This window comes from the organism of the source record quoted next, unplaced genomic scaffold, assembly GCF_019419815.1.
Source record: "Pyrus x bretschneideri cultivar Hongxiangsu unplaced genomic scaffold, Pyrus_bretschneideri_v1 Contig42, whole genome shotgun sequence".
NCBI lineage: Eukaryota > Viridiplantae > Streptophyta > Magnoliopsida > Rosales > Rosaceae > Pyrus > Pyrus x bretschneideri.
The window spans coordinates 4,255,549-4,273,673 of record NW_025999746.1 but is presented as its reverse complement, the minus strand read 5'-3'; the positions used below and the strand labels follow the sequence as shown (position 1 = coordinate 4,273,673).

Sequence of the window (18,125 nt, the reverse complement as noted above, 5' to 3'; positions counted from 1 at the left end):
CAATGATGGTGGTAGTGTTGGCGACAATGGTGTAAGACTGATGGTTGTAATTGTAGGCGATGCCGACAATAGTAGTAGTGAAGACGATGGAATTAGCAATTGTTGGGGGGAGGGGGTGGGGGAGACACTGGTGATGGTGATGACATCAACAATACCAAAGATATGGTGGTGGTGCCAACAGTGGAGAGTGGTGGTTAGGGTACAAAAGTTACAACGATGGTAGAAGTAGTACTGCTCTAAAGGAGGTCAAATCACCGCAAAACAGAAAGAAAAAAGCCCAACAACTTAACAAATGTTTTTTTTTATTTTCTCTCTTTTTAACCCCCTTCTTACATGGTCAAAAAGTTTTGTCAGCTCGAGTTTTCAATAGTCAAGAGATGGTGACAATAATTTTTTCAAAATACTTAATCTTTGAGATAGGCAGTGGTGCGGTTGTGGTTGTAGTAACCTATATGTTGTTTTTAAAGGGAAGAGATTCCTTCCGGATCTCTCCTACCAAATTCCACCATCAATTAATCTGAATCCTTGAAATTTAATCCAACGGTTAAAATTATTATAATTTTTAAAAGGGAATCCTGTTTGTAACCGTTAGATCAAATTTCAAAGATCCGAATTAATTGATTGGTGAGTTTTGGTGGAAGAGATCCGGAGGGGATCTCTTCCTGTTTTTAAAAGGCCATTACTTTAAAATAATTTTATTTTTTTTTTTAACTAAATATTTTTTTATTACTTAACTTTAGAGTGAAACCCTTTAAAAAAAATCTAAAGTAAAAAACCAACGGGCCCTTAATTAAGTTGAAAAACCTAAAATGTATCCACACATTTATTTTTACCTTTTACATATTATTCAGTTTTCGACTGTGACCTCGGATACAATAAATTGTAAAAAACTAAAGGAAGAAAGAAGCGTGTAACACCGCCTATCATTATTGAAATTTGCAGTTGGATTTGCGTGGAGTGGGCCCCCGGCGGTTTGATCGTCTTCATCTTTGTCACGGTTTAAACCAGCAAAAGAAAGCGGAACTTAATAAAATAAGTAGTCTCGGCCTTTTGAATCTCTCGTTTTCAAAGCTATGGACGCGAGGGTCAAGCAAGAGCTTCTCGAAGCTTCGTTTATTCCAACGCCGAAGCGAACCAGCGTCGGTTGTAAGTTGCCCCCGGATTCGGTAATTTGCCTGAGCACGAGTAGCGACAGCAGCAGCAGCAGCGACTCCGACTCCGACGATTCGGCGGATGGAGGCGGCGGCGCTTCGGGGGGTTTGGCGAAGAAGAGGAAGTTGGACGGGATGGGAGTTGGATTTCCGGTTGGGTTTTTGAGCCCTCTGCCGCCGGAGGAAGTGGAGCGGCTGCTTCCCGGGCCGGAGGCGGCGGTTGCGCGGAGGGAAGAGGGCAGGGTTGTCAGTCGGTCGAACTGTAAGCAGTTTTGGAAGGCTGGGGATTATGAAGGAGCACCTTGTGCCAATTGGGATTCTTCTGCCGGTAATCTTAAACTCTCTCGTTGCTCTTCAAAATCTGCTACATTGTATTCTTTGCGTTTGTTTTTACTAAGATCTGTTTGATTTCCGAGAAAGTTTTCGATCTTTTCAAGTTATGGAGGCACTATGGTAGAAGTGTACTGCTTCACTTATTGGAAAGTTTCACTCTTTACATGCAAGAGTGGATTCTGTTCAGAAATGGGGTCTGTTGCCTAATTTCGAGGGTCTAACATGATCAGCCAGGACTGCCAATGATGTTTAACAAATTTACTGTTGAATATGCAGGTGGGATAGACCATGTCCGGGTTCACCCGAAGTTTCTGCATTCGAATGCTACGAGCCATAAGTGGGCTCTTGGAGGTATATTTGATTGATGTTCTGTGTAGTGCTTGATTTTGTGTTTCTGTGCTTAATGCTTGACCAGGACCTTGTGATGTTTTGCAGCTTTCGCGGAGCTCTTGGACAATGCATTGGACGAGGTAGTTTTTCATTCTTCATTTTCATTATGATTCTACATGTGTTTTCTGTTTACTCGCTGATTGGAGTTATTTCTTCACTTTAATGGCAGGTGTGCAGTGGTGCTACATATGTTAATGTAGATATGCTAGAAAATAAGAAAGACAGAAGCAGAATGTTGCTAATTGAAGGTATTTTTAACTTTCTTAGTTCTCCAGTAACTTTACCTCATTGTTGGATGTCGTTTGAAGAACGCTTAGAGGTTTACTTTTGTTCTCAAATTGTCATATTTTTTATTGTTTGGCACTTCATTTGACGTACATTGCAGATAATGGTGGTGGGATGGATCCAGATAAGATGCGACATTGCATGTCATTGGGGTATTCTGCGAAAAGCAAACTTGCAAACACTATTGGACAATGTATGACACCAGTATTTAGCTATAGTGTTTTTGGTCTTCTATAATCTCCAAAGAATCATTTTAGTTGCTTTTCTACACAGACGGAAATGGCTTTAAGACAAGTACCATGAGGCTTGGAGCAGATGTAATTGTGTTCTCTCGTTCTAGTGGAAAAGATGGAAAAAGGTGTCTTTCTGGTCATAATTGTTTATTGTTGTTTCTTTTACAGTGCATTTCATGTTATGTTGGTAATGGTTATTTTCTTCAGCTCATGGAAACAACGCTAGAGTTTAGAGTTGTGTGTTACTTCTGAGGTTCAGAAACCATCATTGCTTGCAGGAATTTCTATTTTCATATCTCGTATCCACTTTGGCATGGAGAATTCATACAAACTTACATGCACTTTTTCATAAAGAGTGACTTTATAAATGAGAGCAACTAATTATCTAGAACTATTAAGCAATTGTATATCACTTGTTGCTCGAATTTGGATAGTTGAATTATATTCCATGCTTTTTGTTCATGATTTAAGTAGTATCAGTTAAATGAGTACTCTCACCAATATGTGTGTGTGTGTGTTTGGTCGTATTTCACCACTTCTATTGGTGTACCCCATCGCCTTTTCTCATTATCTATTATGAAACGAAAAAAATATTTTTTTTCTTCTGAGATTTATTTTCTCTGTTCTTTAAACTAATTGAGACATTCACATTTCTTTTAGTGCTACACAGAGCATTGGATTGCTGTCTTACACATTTTTGACAAGCACGGGAAAGGAAGATATTGTAGTTCCCATGGTATGGCATTTAAATTGTCTCTCTATCTAATGGACCTTATACGTATTCACTTGAAGTCTTATTGTTTATTCAATGTGACTATAGATAGTTGTCACATCGGTGAGGTAGGTTGGCCCTTAATGTGTATTGGAACTAAAAAAATTATGATAGAATAAAAGAGGGTAAGCATTAGGTGTCGGCCTAGATGGTTTACGTCACTTTTGTGAAATCAGTTTTAACTGTCTTAGGAAGAGAAATTTGCAATTAAAAGGTGTTGTGTTGAGTACCTTAGCTGAGATTTTTGTTTGTTTGTATTCTTATTTGATCCACTATGTTTTTATTTGGCGTGTTTGGAGAGAAGAGAGGAGTGGGATATTGACAGGGTGGATTATTTGGATTTAGGGGTGGAGGTTCGAGGACACCCTTTTTTTTTATGAATAACTTCTTTTTCTAGTTAATGTTGGATTTTACTATGCCATTGGTTTTTCTATTACATGTATGCTTTTCCGAAAAGAAGCACCACTGGTATACTTGTATTCTTATTTTTCAGTATACTTATCCAAATCCCTCAAAAAAGAATTAAAACCCAAGTCACAAGTTGGTCCTTTAGCTGTGGAGCAACCACAGTTTATTGTACATTTGGTTGCATTTAGTTCATTATTTCTGTATTGTGCTAAATAGCTAATGAGTTTCTTGTTGTTACTGAGTTAGCTTAGGACCTGTGACTAAAAGGATTTGTTTTGTTGTGTGCATGAATGAAAAGCTTGATTATGAGAGAGGACAAGGGACTTGGAGCAAGATGTTAAGATCCTCTTCAAGTGATTGGGATAAGAATTTGGAAACAATAGTTCAATGGGCACCATTTTTTGACGAAGAAGACCTGCATCATCAGGTAATTCATTACTGTTTTAGGGCTTTTACCAAATTGGTAAATTTAATACATGTTTTGTTATTAATTTTGTTATTTTTATTTATTGTTTAGTTCTATATGATGAAAAACCATGGAACCCGAATAATCATCTACAACCTTTGGGAGGATGATGAAGGACAGCTGGAGCTTGATTTTGAAGCTGATCCACATGTATGTTGATTGCCGAGATATTAATTTTGTTTTTGTTTTTTTTTTTTTGGGATGTTGTTCAGTGGCTTTGTGATATGGTGCCTGATTTTTCAGGATATTCAAATTAGAGGTGTTAATCGAGACGAGAAGAGTATACGAATGGCAAAGGACTACCCCAATTCTCGTTTTTTCTTGACCTACCAGCACTCATTGAGGGTAAAACTAAATTTCATTTTATTTGCTCTTTTATCAGTTTTCCAGTAGTCTTGCTTGGGATGTGTCTGAGAGGAATTCATGTATTTGATCTCCTTCTAGTCACTATCTTTCTGTGCATTGCTTAATTTGGATATTTCCACTAGTTGGCAGTAGTCGGAGTAAAATACATTGGTTTTAATGCATGTGGTAAAATGATAAAGAACTAGGAGAGATTAGTATATGAAATGAATTGAAGTGATAGATGAAGATGATTTTGTATCATAGTTCCTGGTTCAACTTGAAGACAGAATAAGTCTTTCTGTTCATCTTTTTTTTTTTTCTTTTTTTTTTTTTTAAATTATTATTATTATTAATACGTTTCTTCATTTTGACTCCAGAGCTATGTATCAATTCTCTATTTGCGGCTTCCTCATAACTTCCGAATTATTCTTCGTGGGAAGGATGTTGAGCACCACAACATAGTCAATGATATGATGTTGTCTCAGCAAGTCACATATCGGCCACAGCCTGGTCTTGATGGGGTTCCAAAGGAATTAAATGTAACACTTCATGATGAACTTTTACTTTTAATAATTTTGCGTAATTTTGTTGTCTTTCTAATGACATGCAACTCTTGTCATCAGATGGTTGCTGTTGTCACCATTGGTTTTGTGAAGGATGCAAAACATCATATTGATGTTCAAGGGTTTAATGTATATCACAAGAATCGACTGATTAAGGTATTTAAGTTTTAACCTATGCATTTCTTGAGTTTGTTTCCTTTTTTATAAGATGTTCTCTCTTGAATATGTTTGAGCAATGAATTTTCATTGGTCATTAAGCACAAGTTGATAAATCTTAAAGAAATTCTTATTTATCTCCAGCCATTTTGGAGGCTTTGGAATGCTGCCGGAAGTGACGGCCGTGGTGTTATAGGTTTTGTTTCTGCATTCAACTTTCCTTGACTTTAACAAATTAGCTGAAAGTGAGTTTGTTTCTGAGGCATTTTGTTCTTGTAGGTCTTTTAGAAGCTAATTTTGTTGAACCAGCTCATGATAAGCAGGGGTTTGAGCGTACAACAGTTCTTCAAAGACTCGAGGGAAAATTAATAGCTATGCAAAAGACTTACTGGTTTGTGGTTTGTGTTCTTTGGGCTAATTGCTTACAATGCGTTCAGACTTTTGTGAGTTGCTTTGTTTTTTTAAATCTTTGATACTCACAAATGGGCATTCGCCACTGCATATGCAGGAGAAACAATTGTCATAGAATCGGCTATGCTCCACGAAATAAGAATGCATCAGCAGATAAAGGTATGTTGTGTACCGTACATTCTTTTGGGTTACCAGGAACAAGAATTTATGCTTCTTTTGCTGTGGGCGGTACAGTTATTTACATGACTTATGTAGTGATTGAAAACCCTTGTCAACCTTATAAACTCATAAATATTCATCTTTTGATTTGTAGAGGGTTCTCCCTATGAAACAAATGGTAAAACATCAGGCAGCAAGAAACCAGTTAAAGGTTCCGGCAAGCTCCATTCCAGAACTTCAAAAGATATTCCTACTTATCATGGGCATGTGAATGTACATATGTCTGATAAAGCCACAAATAGGGTGCATTCCCCCTCAAAATCAGGGGAAGGATCATCAAGTTCTTCTGAACCATCATCACCTTCGGCAGTCAATGTTACTGATAAACAAGTGAATGGCAGTAGTAGTAAGGCATTTTCTGCTAAGAAAGAGTCTGGAAAAGGTGGCCCAGTGACTCGGTTATCTTCATGTATGGACGGTACTCAGCAAGATTATTCACCGCGTGCAGGAACCAGTTTACCCACCCGAAGTTCCAAGTCAAGGGTTACTTCTACTAACTTTGCTTCTAGTCACTTTTTTGCATTAGAGGGTAATTATATTTCTAAAGTTAGGGTTTTGTTCAATTACCAGGGGAATGATGTCAATGTTGATTTAGGCGTTTTGGAGCAATTGAGAAAAGAAAATCGTGAACTGAAAGGAAGGTACTTATTCTGTCCTTTTCACTACTATAGAAATATTTGTATGCGACTTAATGTTTGCTTCAGTACTTTATCACCATGCTGCATGCCAGTCATCCTCAACTCTTTTGTTCTGTACAGGTTGGATGCAGAAAAGGACAGAGGAGCTTCTGCTGATTTGGAGCAGGAATTGCAGCGTGAAAAGGATAGGTCCAAATCACTTGAAACCGAGGTATATGCCTAATATCTAATTCTCACCGAGCTGGTTGGAAAAGTGGGAAGTAGATCTGAGTAAGTGATTGTACTCTTGGAATATTTAATAAGATTTTACTGCCTGGTCTTGTGATCACCAGCTCCAAACGGCACGAGAAAAAATTGAGGAAATGAACAAAGAACAAGACACTCTAATTGGCATATTCTCCGAGGAAAGGGAGCGACGAGACAATGAAGAGGCCACTTTGAGAAAGAAGCTGGAGGTCAGCGCAATTTCGAATTATATTTCGTTCCTACCTTTTCCCTTTTAAGATCCACTTCCCCCTTATTTTGCTTGTTTTTGCAGGATGCATCCAGTACCATTCAGTTATTGCTTGACAAGGTAAGGAAACTGGAAGCAACGAAGTCCGGGAACCTCAAATCCAATAGATAGCGCACTCTTGCCATTGTATTCAGTAGTGATCTTTAGGAGTTGGCGGAATGTAGCTGACCTGAATTTCAGAAGTAGTCTAACGTAGATCGGAAGTCATTCATCGGATGGTTGGGGGACTCGCCCGCCGCCTTTCTTGCTAGTTATGCGATGTAAATTGATGTAATGTGAAAAGGAGAGAAAACAGGGTGATGATATGAAGTATGAGCTTCAGTGTGTGCTGGGTTTCAAAGTTGTTCTAGCTATTGTACTGTTACATGGGTCTTTGCATCCTCCGATTAGGTCAAGTTCCTTGAATAACGAAGTATTTTACTCTCTCTCTCTCTCTCCAAACCAAACAAAACCGATCGGACTGAACCAAAATTGAACTGAATCGGTTATATTATTCAGTTAGTTTTGGTTTTGAAACAAGCGAACCGAACCAAACCATGCCTACTCTTCACCGTAAGTTATGTTAGTGTTTTCGTGATGTAGGATTTCAACTGAGTTCACCCGTCGCTTCAATCCCATTGTTCATTGCTGTGTGTAAAGTTTGGTAGACTGAACAATTTTTTATTAGGTTCTGACGATTATTAGGAATCCGGATTTTCTTTGTGAGGATCTCAGGGATTTGTGAATCATCTCTTTATGCGGTCAGAAATTAATTTAAATATTTTTATTTAAAATTAAATACAAATAGTACGTAACAAAAACTGATCGCATAATGTACGATGAATAGACACGATGCCACACCCCAGTCCTGACTCTGTCGTAGCACGATATTGTCCGCTTTGGACCCTTGCCACGCCTTCATAGTTTTGTTTCTAGGAACTCACACGAGAACTTCCTAGTGGGTCATCCATTCTGGGAATGCTCTCGCCCGAACTTACTTAACTTCGGAGTTTCAATGAAACCTGAAGCCAGTGAGATCCCAAAAAGCCTCGTGCTATATGGAGCTGGGCATATACATATAAGGCACATCACCCCCTCTCCGTTGGTCGATGTGGGATGTTACAATCGACCCCCCTTAGGGGTCCGACGTCCTCTTCGGCACACTTGCACCACACGGTAGAGTGGCTTTGATACCATTATGTCACATCCTAGTCTCAGCTCTGCCGAAGCACGATATTGTCCGCTTTGGACCCTGACCACGCCCTCACGGTTTTGTTTCTGGGAACTTACACGAGAACTTCCCAATGGATCACCCATCCTGGGAATGCTCTCGCCCGAACTTGCTTAACTTCGAAGTTCCGATGGAACCTGAAGTCAGTGAGCTTCCAAAATGCCTCATGCTATATGGAGGTGGGCATGTATATATGAGGCACATCAACCCTTCTCCATTGGTCGATGTGGGATGCTACACACGATTTACAGATCCCTAGGATCCTCAAGGTTTACTAGGTCCCGAAATTATTTTTTATTGATTTTTGAAGTTGAGAAATAGAAAAAATAATATAAACTAGTAGTGAGGCCCTCCAAATAGATTTGCAGATGTCAAAAATCTTGGGAATGTCATTAGTTAATTTTATTAAATGTGTGGTGCAACTAGAATGACTCAAGATTTGGGTTATATTGAATCTTGTAAAAATCCTCAAAATTCATTGCAAAACATGGGTTACTCATAGTTGTTGTGAAAAAAAAAATTGAAATTTGCAGTTTAAGGAAACATATTGTGTATGAGTCAACAAAAATGGTGCAAGACCTTAGGATGTGATCATACCGTTTATTAGGTCTCATAACTATTTTTTTTTATTAATTTTTAAAGTTGAAAAAAATAGAAAAATGATATAAACTAATAGCGAGGCCCTTAAAGAGATTTGTAAGGGTCGAAAATTTTGGAATGTCCTGAATTATTTAATGACTCAAATTTTTTGCTTATAATGAAAACTTGTAAAAGTTTTCAAAATCGATTGAAAACATGGGTTATAACTCAGTTTTTGTGAAAAAATTGAAATTCTTAATTTTAGGAAATATTTTGTGTGGGAATTAATAAAACTAGTGCAACACCTTTGGATGTGATTTTATCCTTTATTAGGTCATGAAACTATTTTTCATTGATTTTTAAAGTTGAAAAATAGAAAAAATAATGAAAACTATTAGCGCCCCCTCCACCCTCACCCACCCCCCCCCCCCCCCAAAAACCCAAAAGGAGATTTGTATGTGTCCGAAATCTTGAGATGTCCTAAATTAGTTTTTGGAAACATGTGCTGCAATTAGAATGACTCTAATCTTGGCTTATAACGAATGTTGTAAAAGGACTCAAAATCGATTGAAAAATTGTGGGTTATATAACTCACAATTTTTGTAAAAAATATTGAAATTTTTAGCTTTAGGAAATATTTTATGTCGGAGTTAAGGAAAACATTGCAAAATCTTTAGATGCGATCCTACCATTTATAAGGTCACGAAGCTTTTTTTTTTTTATTGATTTTTAAAGTTGAAAAATAGAAAAATATATTTAAATTTAGGTTTTAAATCGTTGATTTCAAGTGTTTAAATATGAATTATAATGGATTTTGCATGGAAATATATATTTTGAAGAACATGAATATGATAGATTGTTATTATGGTAAGAGAAATAAAAGAAAATTTAACCCCAAAAAAAATGAAAAGGGGGATTAGTATGAAGCTAGCAACTTTTCTTGAGTGCAGTAGCTAGTTTCAAGCAACGTCCTTCAAGGAGGATTGGTGAAAATTTTTGAATTGAATTTTTTTCTTCCTACTTTACTTTATATAGATTTAAATACCTTTAGATTTAGATTTATATCCTTATTTTTTTTTTTTTACATGGATTATAAGAAAATTTTCACTGAAAATACATTTTGTAGAACATGAAAATGATAGTTTGGTATTGGGTATGGGAAAAACGAAAATTTAAGAATAATACAACTTAAAATAAATAAAATTAAGGGTTTAGACGCAGGGAGCTGCAACCCAAACTCATGGCTTCAGGCAGGCCCAAGGCGCAACAGAAGCAGTGGAGGGATATGAGGTTTAGGGATTTTGGACTTCGCCACAACAGTCCAGCCTTCCATTGGCTGAGATGACCCATAAAGGCATTTCAACGTCTGTCTGGCCACCATCGTGTGGAGGCTTATGAGGTTGACAGTCCAGCCTTATAGGGGCCGAGAAGACTCACAAAGGTATTTTAGCATCTCTTTACCCACCATCGTGCAATTCACCAGCGTCAGGAATCGAACCCAAGACGTGCCATGTGGAATACGGGCCTGAAATTAATCCCCAACCACGGGGTCACCCCGTGGTGGTTACGTGCTTATTTTCAGTTAAATGTTGATTAACATACTTATTTTCTATTAACAACACATAATTTGATTTGCAAATATAGTTTAAAAGTTTGGTTTATCTAGCATTACTCTTTTCACAATTGTATCCATTTGAAGAAAGGTTTTAGCTACTCCACCGACTCATCGATGATAATTAATTCAGACTAATTTGGTTTATTGATGATGCCCTAATTTCTAAGCTAGCAGAATTATAGGTACTAAATACTCAGATTTAGTAAAACAATCTTTGATTATGTGACAACGTAATCACATTGATCACGAAATCCATTTTTACAAAAAACATTTATTACATTAAGGAGAAGAAGAAAGTTTGAAGACGCGGAGACTAAATAGAAAATCCCATTGATCAAGCAATCCACCATTTTCGACTAGTAAATATAGTGTGTGGGGAAAATATAAAATAAAGCTCGTTTATTCAACCATCACCACTCACCCCCGCTCACACCATCTGGGCCACTCTCTAACCCCAGTGAAAAAGAGAATAACTTATTGGAACGAGTTTTCCCATACATGACATCTTGATTCAACAATACATTGTCATATGGAGAAAAATTTGCATATATCAATGTGTTATTAGACAAGGTATGACATACCCCAACCAAAATCAAGACGTGCTGACCGTTACGTGAGGGTGACGTAGCCATGTGCGCAGTGCGGAAATGATAATGATATAAAGAAATGTGAATAACTAAGAACCAAGCTAACTAATTTACACTAAGCAATTAAAAGTATAATCCCGATATTTAAGTGTGGTTACACAATAATCAGAGCATAGGTAGCCAAAGTGCAGTCCCGCAGGACAAGTACTAATTATACAATACTAGAGGTGGTCCTACATTAATGATAATCTGTCAAAACCGCTGTCAATTCCTCGTAAGTCACCAACAAGCACTCCTACCTAAAACCCGGAGGGGCGCAAAACAGAAAGTGTGAGTGGGTAAAAACAAAGCTTTCCAAAACCATTTCACTTATCAAAGGTAATAACCCCTCATTGTAAAACCTGTATAATTTCCCAGAAACTAGAATAAATACGTATATCAAAACCATGCTCGGAATAGCAAAATCCACATATATGCCATGCCAAATGTTTTATATTTAGAATATGCATTTTGTAGTTGCACATATTTATCTTTAATGCTGTGGACGCTCAGGTAAGATCCAGGTGAGTTTATAGATTGTGGTTGTGAGTTGCATGATTATGCTGAGATGTATCTATAGCTCATAACCTGCACCCCGGTGTTAGTGCTCCCGCTTGTGGTCAGGGCACAATCCTTCACGTGATGTTCACCTCCTGTATCATACGCTCACCTTGGATCCAAGTTAGGTGTTCAGTCCTGTCGTACAGACCACTATAGGTGGTTCCGACTCGTAAGTGACTTGCAATCATTCGCACAGTCTTCACGTGATCATAGCACTTGAGCGTATTTATTTACACCTAGTTCTATTGTACAGACCACTTTAGGTGGTTCCGACTCGTGTGCAGGCATACTTGTTGAGCTATTGGTTGAGTCGTACAGGTTATATTAGGTGACTCCGGCTAGATGGATGAGCTATAGATTCAGCCGTACAAGTCATATTAAGTGACAATGGCTGACATATCATTTGCATTAATTGTAACATCCCACATCACCCAGGGATGAGGATCCTGTAAGCTTTATATGTATATTCTCATCTCTACCTAGCACGAGGCCTTTTGGGAGCTCAGTGACTTTGGGTTCCATCGGAAGTCCGAAGTTAAGTGAGTTCGCGCAAGAGCAATCCCAGGATGGGTGACTCACTGGGAAGTTCTCATGTGAATTCCCAGAAACAAAACCATGAGGGCGTGGTCGGGGCCCAAAGCGAACAATATCATGCTACGGTGGAGTTAAGCCCAGTATGTGGTGGGGGCCCAGGGCGGGATGTGACAAGGTACACCACTTATGAAGATAACTCTATTGTAAGTAAGTAATTCCCCTAATTGGGGTGTAGTGCTTGCTTCAGTTTGACCCATGTTTGTTTGAGCGTTGCTCTTAAAATAAACTCATGAAACAACATTAAATATATACTCTATAAAATATAGGAGTAATGTTATAAAATTGACTATACTATTGATTTATTGGCGAGTATCACATATAATATAAATTTTTTTCTGTTAGAGTGTCAACAATGTGATCTATTTTATGTGTTTAAATAATATTAGTAGCTGGCTCAACCGGAGCACCAATTGAATGAGTCCAGCTATCATCCTTCTTGTTTCAAGGAGGTGTTCCATAAAAAACAGTTTCTCAAAGAAAAGTAAATAAATTCTATTCACCAAAAATAATAAGAAGCCGTTTACTAATTATTTTGTTTTTATTTTTATTTTTTCAAAAAAAATTTGAAAACCCAAATTTTGTTGGCAACTGCTTTTATTTTTCACAACACTGAAATTGAAAACTAATTTCTTTAGTTTCAAAAGTTGGTGTTGAGTTACCATTGAGTACTATAGTCTCGTGGTACTTCTCTTCACTAGTAAGTGAGAATGCTTAGGTTCGAATCTCATCAAAGGAGATTTTGAACCACATTATTGCTAATCCATTATGAGGCTTAGTCTACTCCCTCACCCTTTTGATGTAGATAATATCGTTTGGAAGAACCTTGTTGTGGGATGCTTTAGGCCCTAATTTCTTAGGAGGCAAATTGTCTGCCCTCCTGTTTGGGTGATCTTCCCATCCTCTCTTATTTGTGCGGTCACGATTAAGTCACGTCAACATTTTATATTCCTATTATTTTTTATCTTATTATTTTTATAAAAAAATCAATATAAAATATTAACGTGGTTTAACTATGATCGCATAAAATAGAAGGGAATGAGAAAAACACCCAAATAAACAATCTGCCTCCAATTTCTTATTCAATGTAATGGCGACCAATATTTCCATTTCAATTTAATCAATCAAATCCACTTCAAAGGAAATGACCATATCACCCTTGTCCATGTTAAGTAATATTTCTACGAAAATATGCTTGCCAATGCCCAAAAACAGCAAAAACCAAATAAATGGATAATCATTAAAAAAAAAAATCTTAACAGGCAGCACGCACGTGCAATCGCAGAATTCCCAAACGTCCTCCGTGTGGTCCCCGGTCCCCACCACCCCATTCTCAACATTCCCCTTCCCGTTCCTCCTCTAAACCGGATAAATTACCTAATCATTCATTTTTCCCATCAGTTACAGTTAACTCCCCCACGTGCGCCTTAATCCCTCATTAATTAATTAAACACTCAATTAATTAATCTCGATTAACACTCACTATATAATCACTCACCTCCGAAACCAAACGCCCAGAGGATCGCACGCACGACCTTCCCACATTCCCTTCCTCTTCGTCTTCTTCCTCTTGCCCCCTCCTCGAAACCCTAATCCAGGTACGACGTCGTCTAGTTCCAGTTATCTCTACATACAGTATCTGTATTTTTATATATGTAAAGGTGTCGAGACTAGCAGAAAAAACAAATAAATGCGATCGGATTTATGTGCGATTTCGCTCTGCCATTTCTGTCGCTTTTGGAGCTTTTCTCTCCGCAGACCCAACAATGTCTGCCATTTTTGTGCGCTCTGTGTCCTTGTACCTCTCTGTACCACTGTTTACAGCCTGTTTGTTCTCTCTCTAACTCCCACTCTCTCTCTCTCTCTTTCTCTTTCTTGCTCCAGTAATTTCGCTGCACAAAACTTTCCCGGAAAAACCACATTTTCCCACACACGCAATTGTATCTCGCTCGCCGCAGCGATTCGGCACCGAAACGCGGCGCTTTCCTCGACAGTTCGGAGAGGAAAAGTCTCGGTTTCCTCTTTTGTGAAAACACCTAGCTCTCTGGCCGCTCTGGCTCTCCAAACATCAAATCGCCGTCGTTTTGCCTGTTTTGAGCCTACACGAAAAGCCTACCGTGTAGCCTCTCTAGCTCTGTCGTCCTCCCCGTGAGTCCTTCCCACTTTGTGCAAGTCAAATCTCAGCCCTCACAATCTCTCTCTCTCTCTCTCTCTCTCTAAATCGACGGCTATTGTTATTTTTGACTGATTTCTCTGATTGATTTTTGATGTGATATAATTTCATCGACTCCTTCAACCTCTCACTTGTATTTTCTTCACTGCAGAGCTTCTAAGCTTGCTCGGTAACTCGTTCGTCGACTCAGTACTCTCGCTTTCGCAACCGAGTTCGTTTTCAACTCGACTCACTCACATGATGACGAAACGGCCAGTCGTTGCGGTCCTGGCGTCGCTGCTTCTCTTCGGAGTCGTGGTTGCAGTGGTGCTGCTGTTCGCGCCTGGATTTGACGGAGGTACGTGTACGGACGACGACTTGTCGTTTGGATCCTACCGCCGAAGATTCACGCAACGCACGCCGTTATTTGTTTTTATGCTTAGATTCTATATTCCCATAGAATTCCCTATCTAATTATTGCTTTTGATTTTTATATTTTGATCTGCTTTTTTTCCGGTTTTGCTTTTTGTTTGTTCTTGGCATCTCTTTTGCAAACACAAGGGGTCCATGTGGTTGTCATCTCTCGAATTTTAATTTTAATTAATTAATTACTTAATTTCTTGTCCAATTCGTTATTTTCACACTTTCCGCCTTATATATATACATACATATATATATATATATATTTTGATAATCTTTTGTTTTTGAATTTTGTTTGCAGCTGGAAATTTGATGTCTGAATTGTCTGAAGCTGTGAACTCCACACTCACTGCAGTCCACCGCAAGCTGCTTGTTCGTGGTAAGCGATCAATTTTTAATTATTTCAAATTATTAGTGATTTAATTTAATTTCTTCAATTAGTTAATCGAAACGCATGGAGGTCCCTGGATAAATAGTTTATTTAATCATTGAATTTTCCATGAAATTGTTTATTTATTGGGGAATTTAAATGCATGGAGGTCTGTGGATAAATGTTTTTGATTTATTTCAATTTGAATTTTTCGTAATTTTGTTTTTTCTACAATGGTGATGCTGAGACAAACCAGAATTCGTTACCCATTTGTTCGCAAGTGAATATATGGGCACTGTTTGTTCAGATGGAGTGGGAAATAGGTGTCAGAAGAGCACGCCCTTAAGGGGTATATGCTAACGTGCACCGTTAGTCATTGACCCCTCTTTGGCAATACTTGCTGCTTTCCCATGTGGGGTATCTTTTAAATGGGATCTCAAATCTTCCAATATTTTTCATTCCCTCTTTTGTTGTCACCCATTTGAATCAAAAGTCTTTGCATAAAAATGCACACTGTTTAAGAACATTATATGTACATTCGTTCTTTTGATTACCTGGTCATCGGTGATATATGGTCATTTATCGTTGAATATGATAATGAACGGTATATTTAGTGGTCACTACTCATTGGAGAACATTTCTATGCAAATCATAGTTTACGAGTCTCTTTTTTATTTTGCAAATTGGAATTGATTTTCACAATCTGTTCTTATTTCTTGCATTTTCTTGGTTACTTTTGTTTCTTAAATTATTTATGTTAAATTCTGAGATGACAGAGAGTCTATGAAGTTGATGTTAAAGCCTCCTTCAAAAGTAAAAATTTCCAAAATCTCTATGCTACTTTATAATTTAACGTTAATTCTTGTGCTAATATTATGACAAAAATATAAAATGTTAAAAAGTTCATAAAGAGTTACTTTTAAAAAATTCACTTTAGCATTCTCAATTATTTATTGAATTATGTTACTAGAAACAAGAGGAGGGAATAGAAATTTGGAAATCATTTCCCGTACAAATAAGCCCTACTTCACTTTCATAGCTGTCTGCCAATTGCTGCATATAATGAATGCCAATTGCGTTTTGTCTTTTTCTATTTTCCTGCAAAGTAAATGTCGACACATGGAAAATACCCTACCGTGAAGTGAAAGAATGTCTTGACGATTAGTCTTAAGCTTTTTTACGAAAGAGTAATGCTAGGAAAACAAAATACGTAAACTAAATTTTAAAATTTAAAAACAAGATAGTTGATGGTTGAAGTACTACTTAAATTTTGATTAACATGTATTATTTTGATTTATGACATATTATTCTATTTAAAAATTTAATTTACAAATTTAATCTTTCTATCGTTATGTTTTTTGGAATGCTAAATCACCAAACACAAAAAGGCTAAGACATCGCTGAAAAGCAAAACATGAATAGGTGATGCATTGAAAGCAGAAGCTTTGATAGGTCCCATCTCCATTGGCCATTTTGGGTTTGATTTGTCTGTGTTTTAACTTTTCTGTATAATCCCTGTGACTCATCTAGAAAAAAGTATGTTTTGTCTACAAATGCTTTCCCCAACCCTTTTTGTTAAGTGACTCGTCACTTCTTCGCTCAGAATACATATTAAACAAAACCTCTTGTATTCGCGTTCACCAAAATGAGTGTGTAAGACTCGAATACAGACATCACTTTGGGTGGACGAGTTATGTGATGAAGCTGCAATACTCAAGAATTTCTCCTATTGAAAAGCTTGCTAACGTGTACATTGTAATGTTTAGCAACGCGGACTTCGTTACATTAAGGTGACCAAGGTAACTACGTTTAGAAATCGAATACAAATTTGCAGTTGTACTAAAGAATTTCTCCAAATAAACGGTTGGTTGGTTGGTTGGTTGGTGTGACCATTTTAGTGTTTTAACCTTGCACTATCTGAGCCTTATTATGATTAAAGACCCTAATCATATATTTTTGTTTTATTTTCCTTTTCTATATTAAAGTCTGTATATTTATATCATCTGCTTTCCTGTTTTACAGCGACAGCAATGGAGGAACCAAACAGGATTCGGGGAGACAAGTGCAGCAAGGCAGACATAGTGATAAACCAGGGCCCCACACCCCCGCTGCCAAGTGGCATCCCCACATACACCGTCGAGATCATGAACACGTGCGCCACCGGCTGCGACATCTCCAACATCCACGTCGCCTGTGGCTGGTTCAGCTCCGCCCGCCTCGTCAACCCCAAGATCTTCAAGCGCCTCCGCTACAACGACTGCCTGGTCAACGACGGCAAGCCCCTTGTCAGCGGCGGTACGGTGTCGTTTCAGTACGCCAACACTTTCAGCTACAAGCTCTCGGTCTCCTCGGTCACGTGCCGTTAAATATGGTACTAATAAAACAATCAATCGCCTAATTACAATAGTTAACACAAGAAAAAGACAGAAATATATAAAAGCACCCAAAGCAGGATCATCTGGTATCTAAATACCCAATTTGCCCTTTCTCTGCTTTCGCTTTATATCGTGGATTAGAGTGGCAAAAGCTGAGATTTCTGAAGATGGATATGGGTAAAAATGTCACGGCGGTGTCACCGACGGAAGGAGAATATTTGGGGTTTATTTTGTATATAGTAAGAATAGTAGTATAGTGGCAGAAATATGTGATGGAAAAATTGAATGTTGTGTGTGTTAATAATTTTGATGATCACATTCAGCGTAGCAACATGTAAAATAGAATTCGAACTAACCTCCAACCATGATCGTCCAACAACAGGTTTTCAGTGACATTGCAAAATAGCCTATTGCCACTCGAGTGCCTTTCTCAAATGGAATGCAAAGCTTTATAAAGGCTAGGCTAGGGACCCCTTAATCTCACGTGAAAACAAACTGACTCCACTAATCCCTACCATCAAGGGATTCGTTGAGTCAAAATCTCTCCCCTTATCTGTCAACTAGAGTCAAGCTCTTAGTGGAATGTAATCAACTAGAGTCATGCTTGGAGTGGGTTGTTTGATTAATTCTTATCTTAACTAATTACCAATATTAGCAACTAAATATTAATGACTAATATGTGGGCCACCTTAAGTGAAAATATTTGAACGTTGCTAACAGTGTGTTGATATTGGAGGAGGAA

General features: G+C 37.9%; 2 protein-coding genes across 4 annotated transcripts; both read left to right on the top strand.

Annotated features, from left to right (window-relative positions):
• The first annotated feature begins 980 nt into the window (after positions 1-980).
• LOC103929994 (protein MICRORCHIDIA 7) lies at positions 981-7,309 on the top strand. 2 transcript variants are annotated; one of them, XM_009339271.3, is made up of 20 exons: positions 984-1,479; positions 1,761-1,835; positions 1,920-1,954; positions 2,044-2,122; positions 2,260-2,352; positions 2,433-2,517; positions 3,053-3,128; positions 3,871-3,999; positions 4,090-4,188; positions 4,282-4,383; positions 4,761-4,922; positions 5,007-5,102; positions 5,247-5,298; positions 5,382-5,493; positions 5,611-5,672; positions 5,827-6,215; positions 6,303-6,373; positions 6,491-6,581; positions 6,703-6,825; positions 6,909-7,309. In XM_009339271.3, the coding sequence occupies exons 1-20, from the start codon at positions 1,074-1,076 to the stop codon at positions 6,993-6,995; spliced, it is 2,424 nt and encodes an 807-aa protein (XP_009337546.2). In that variant the 5' UTR covers positions 984-1,073; the 3' UTR covers positions 6,996-7,309. The 2 variants fall into 2 exon arrangements, with proteins under 2 accessions (XP_048422665.1, XP_009337546.2); XM_048566708.1 differs by having other exon boundaries at positions 981-1,479; positions 4,761-5,102.
• A 6,256-nt stretch (positions 7,310-13,565) lies between these two features.
• LOC103929999 (TPD1 protein homolog 1) lies at positions 13,566-17,710 on the top strand. Of its 2 annotated transcripts, none has more exons than XM_018643183.2 (4): positions 13,566-13,664; positions 14,391-14,576; positions 14,940-15,017; positions 17,031-17,710. In XM_018643183.2, exons 2-4 carry the CDS (start codon positions 14,477-14,479, stop codon positions 17,372-17,374), a joined length of 522 nt encoding a protein of 173 aa, XP_018498699.2. In that variant the 5' UTR covers positions 13,566-13,664; positions 14,391-14,476; the 3' UTR covers positions 17,375-17,710. The 2 variants fall into 2 exon arrangements, with proteins under 2 accessions (XP_018498699.2, XP_048422692.1); XM_048566735.1 differs by lacking the exon at positions 13,566-13,664 and adding an exon at positions 13,709-14,214.
• The last annotated feature ends 415 nt before the right edge of the window (positions 17,711-18,125 follow it).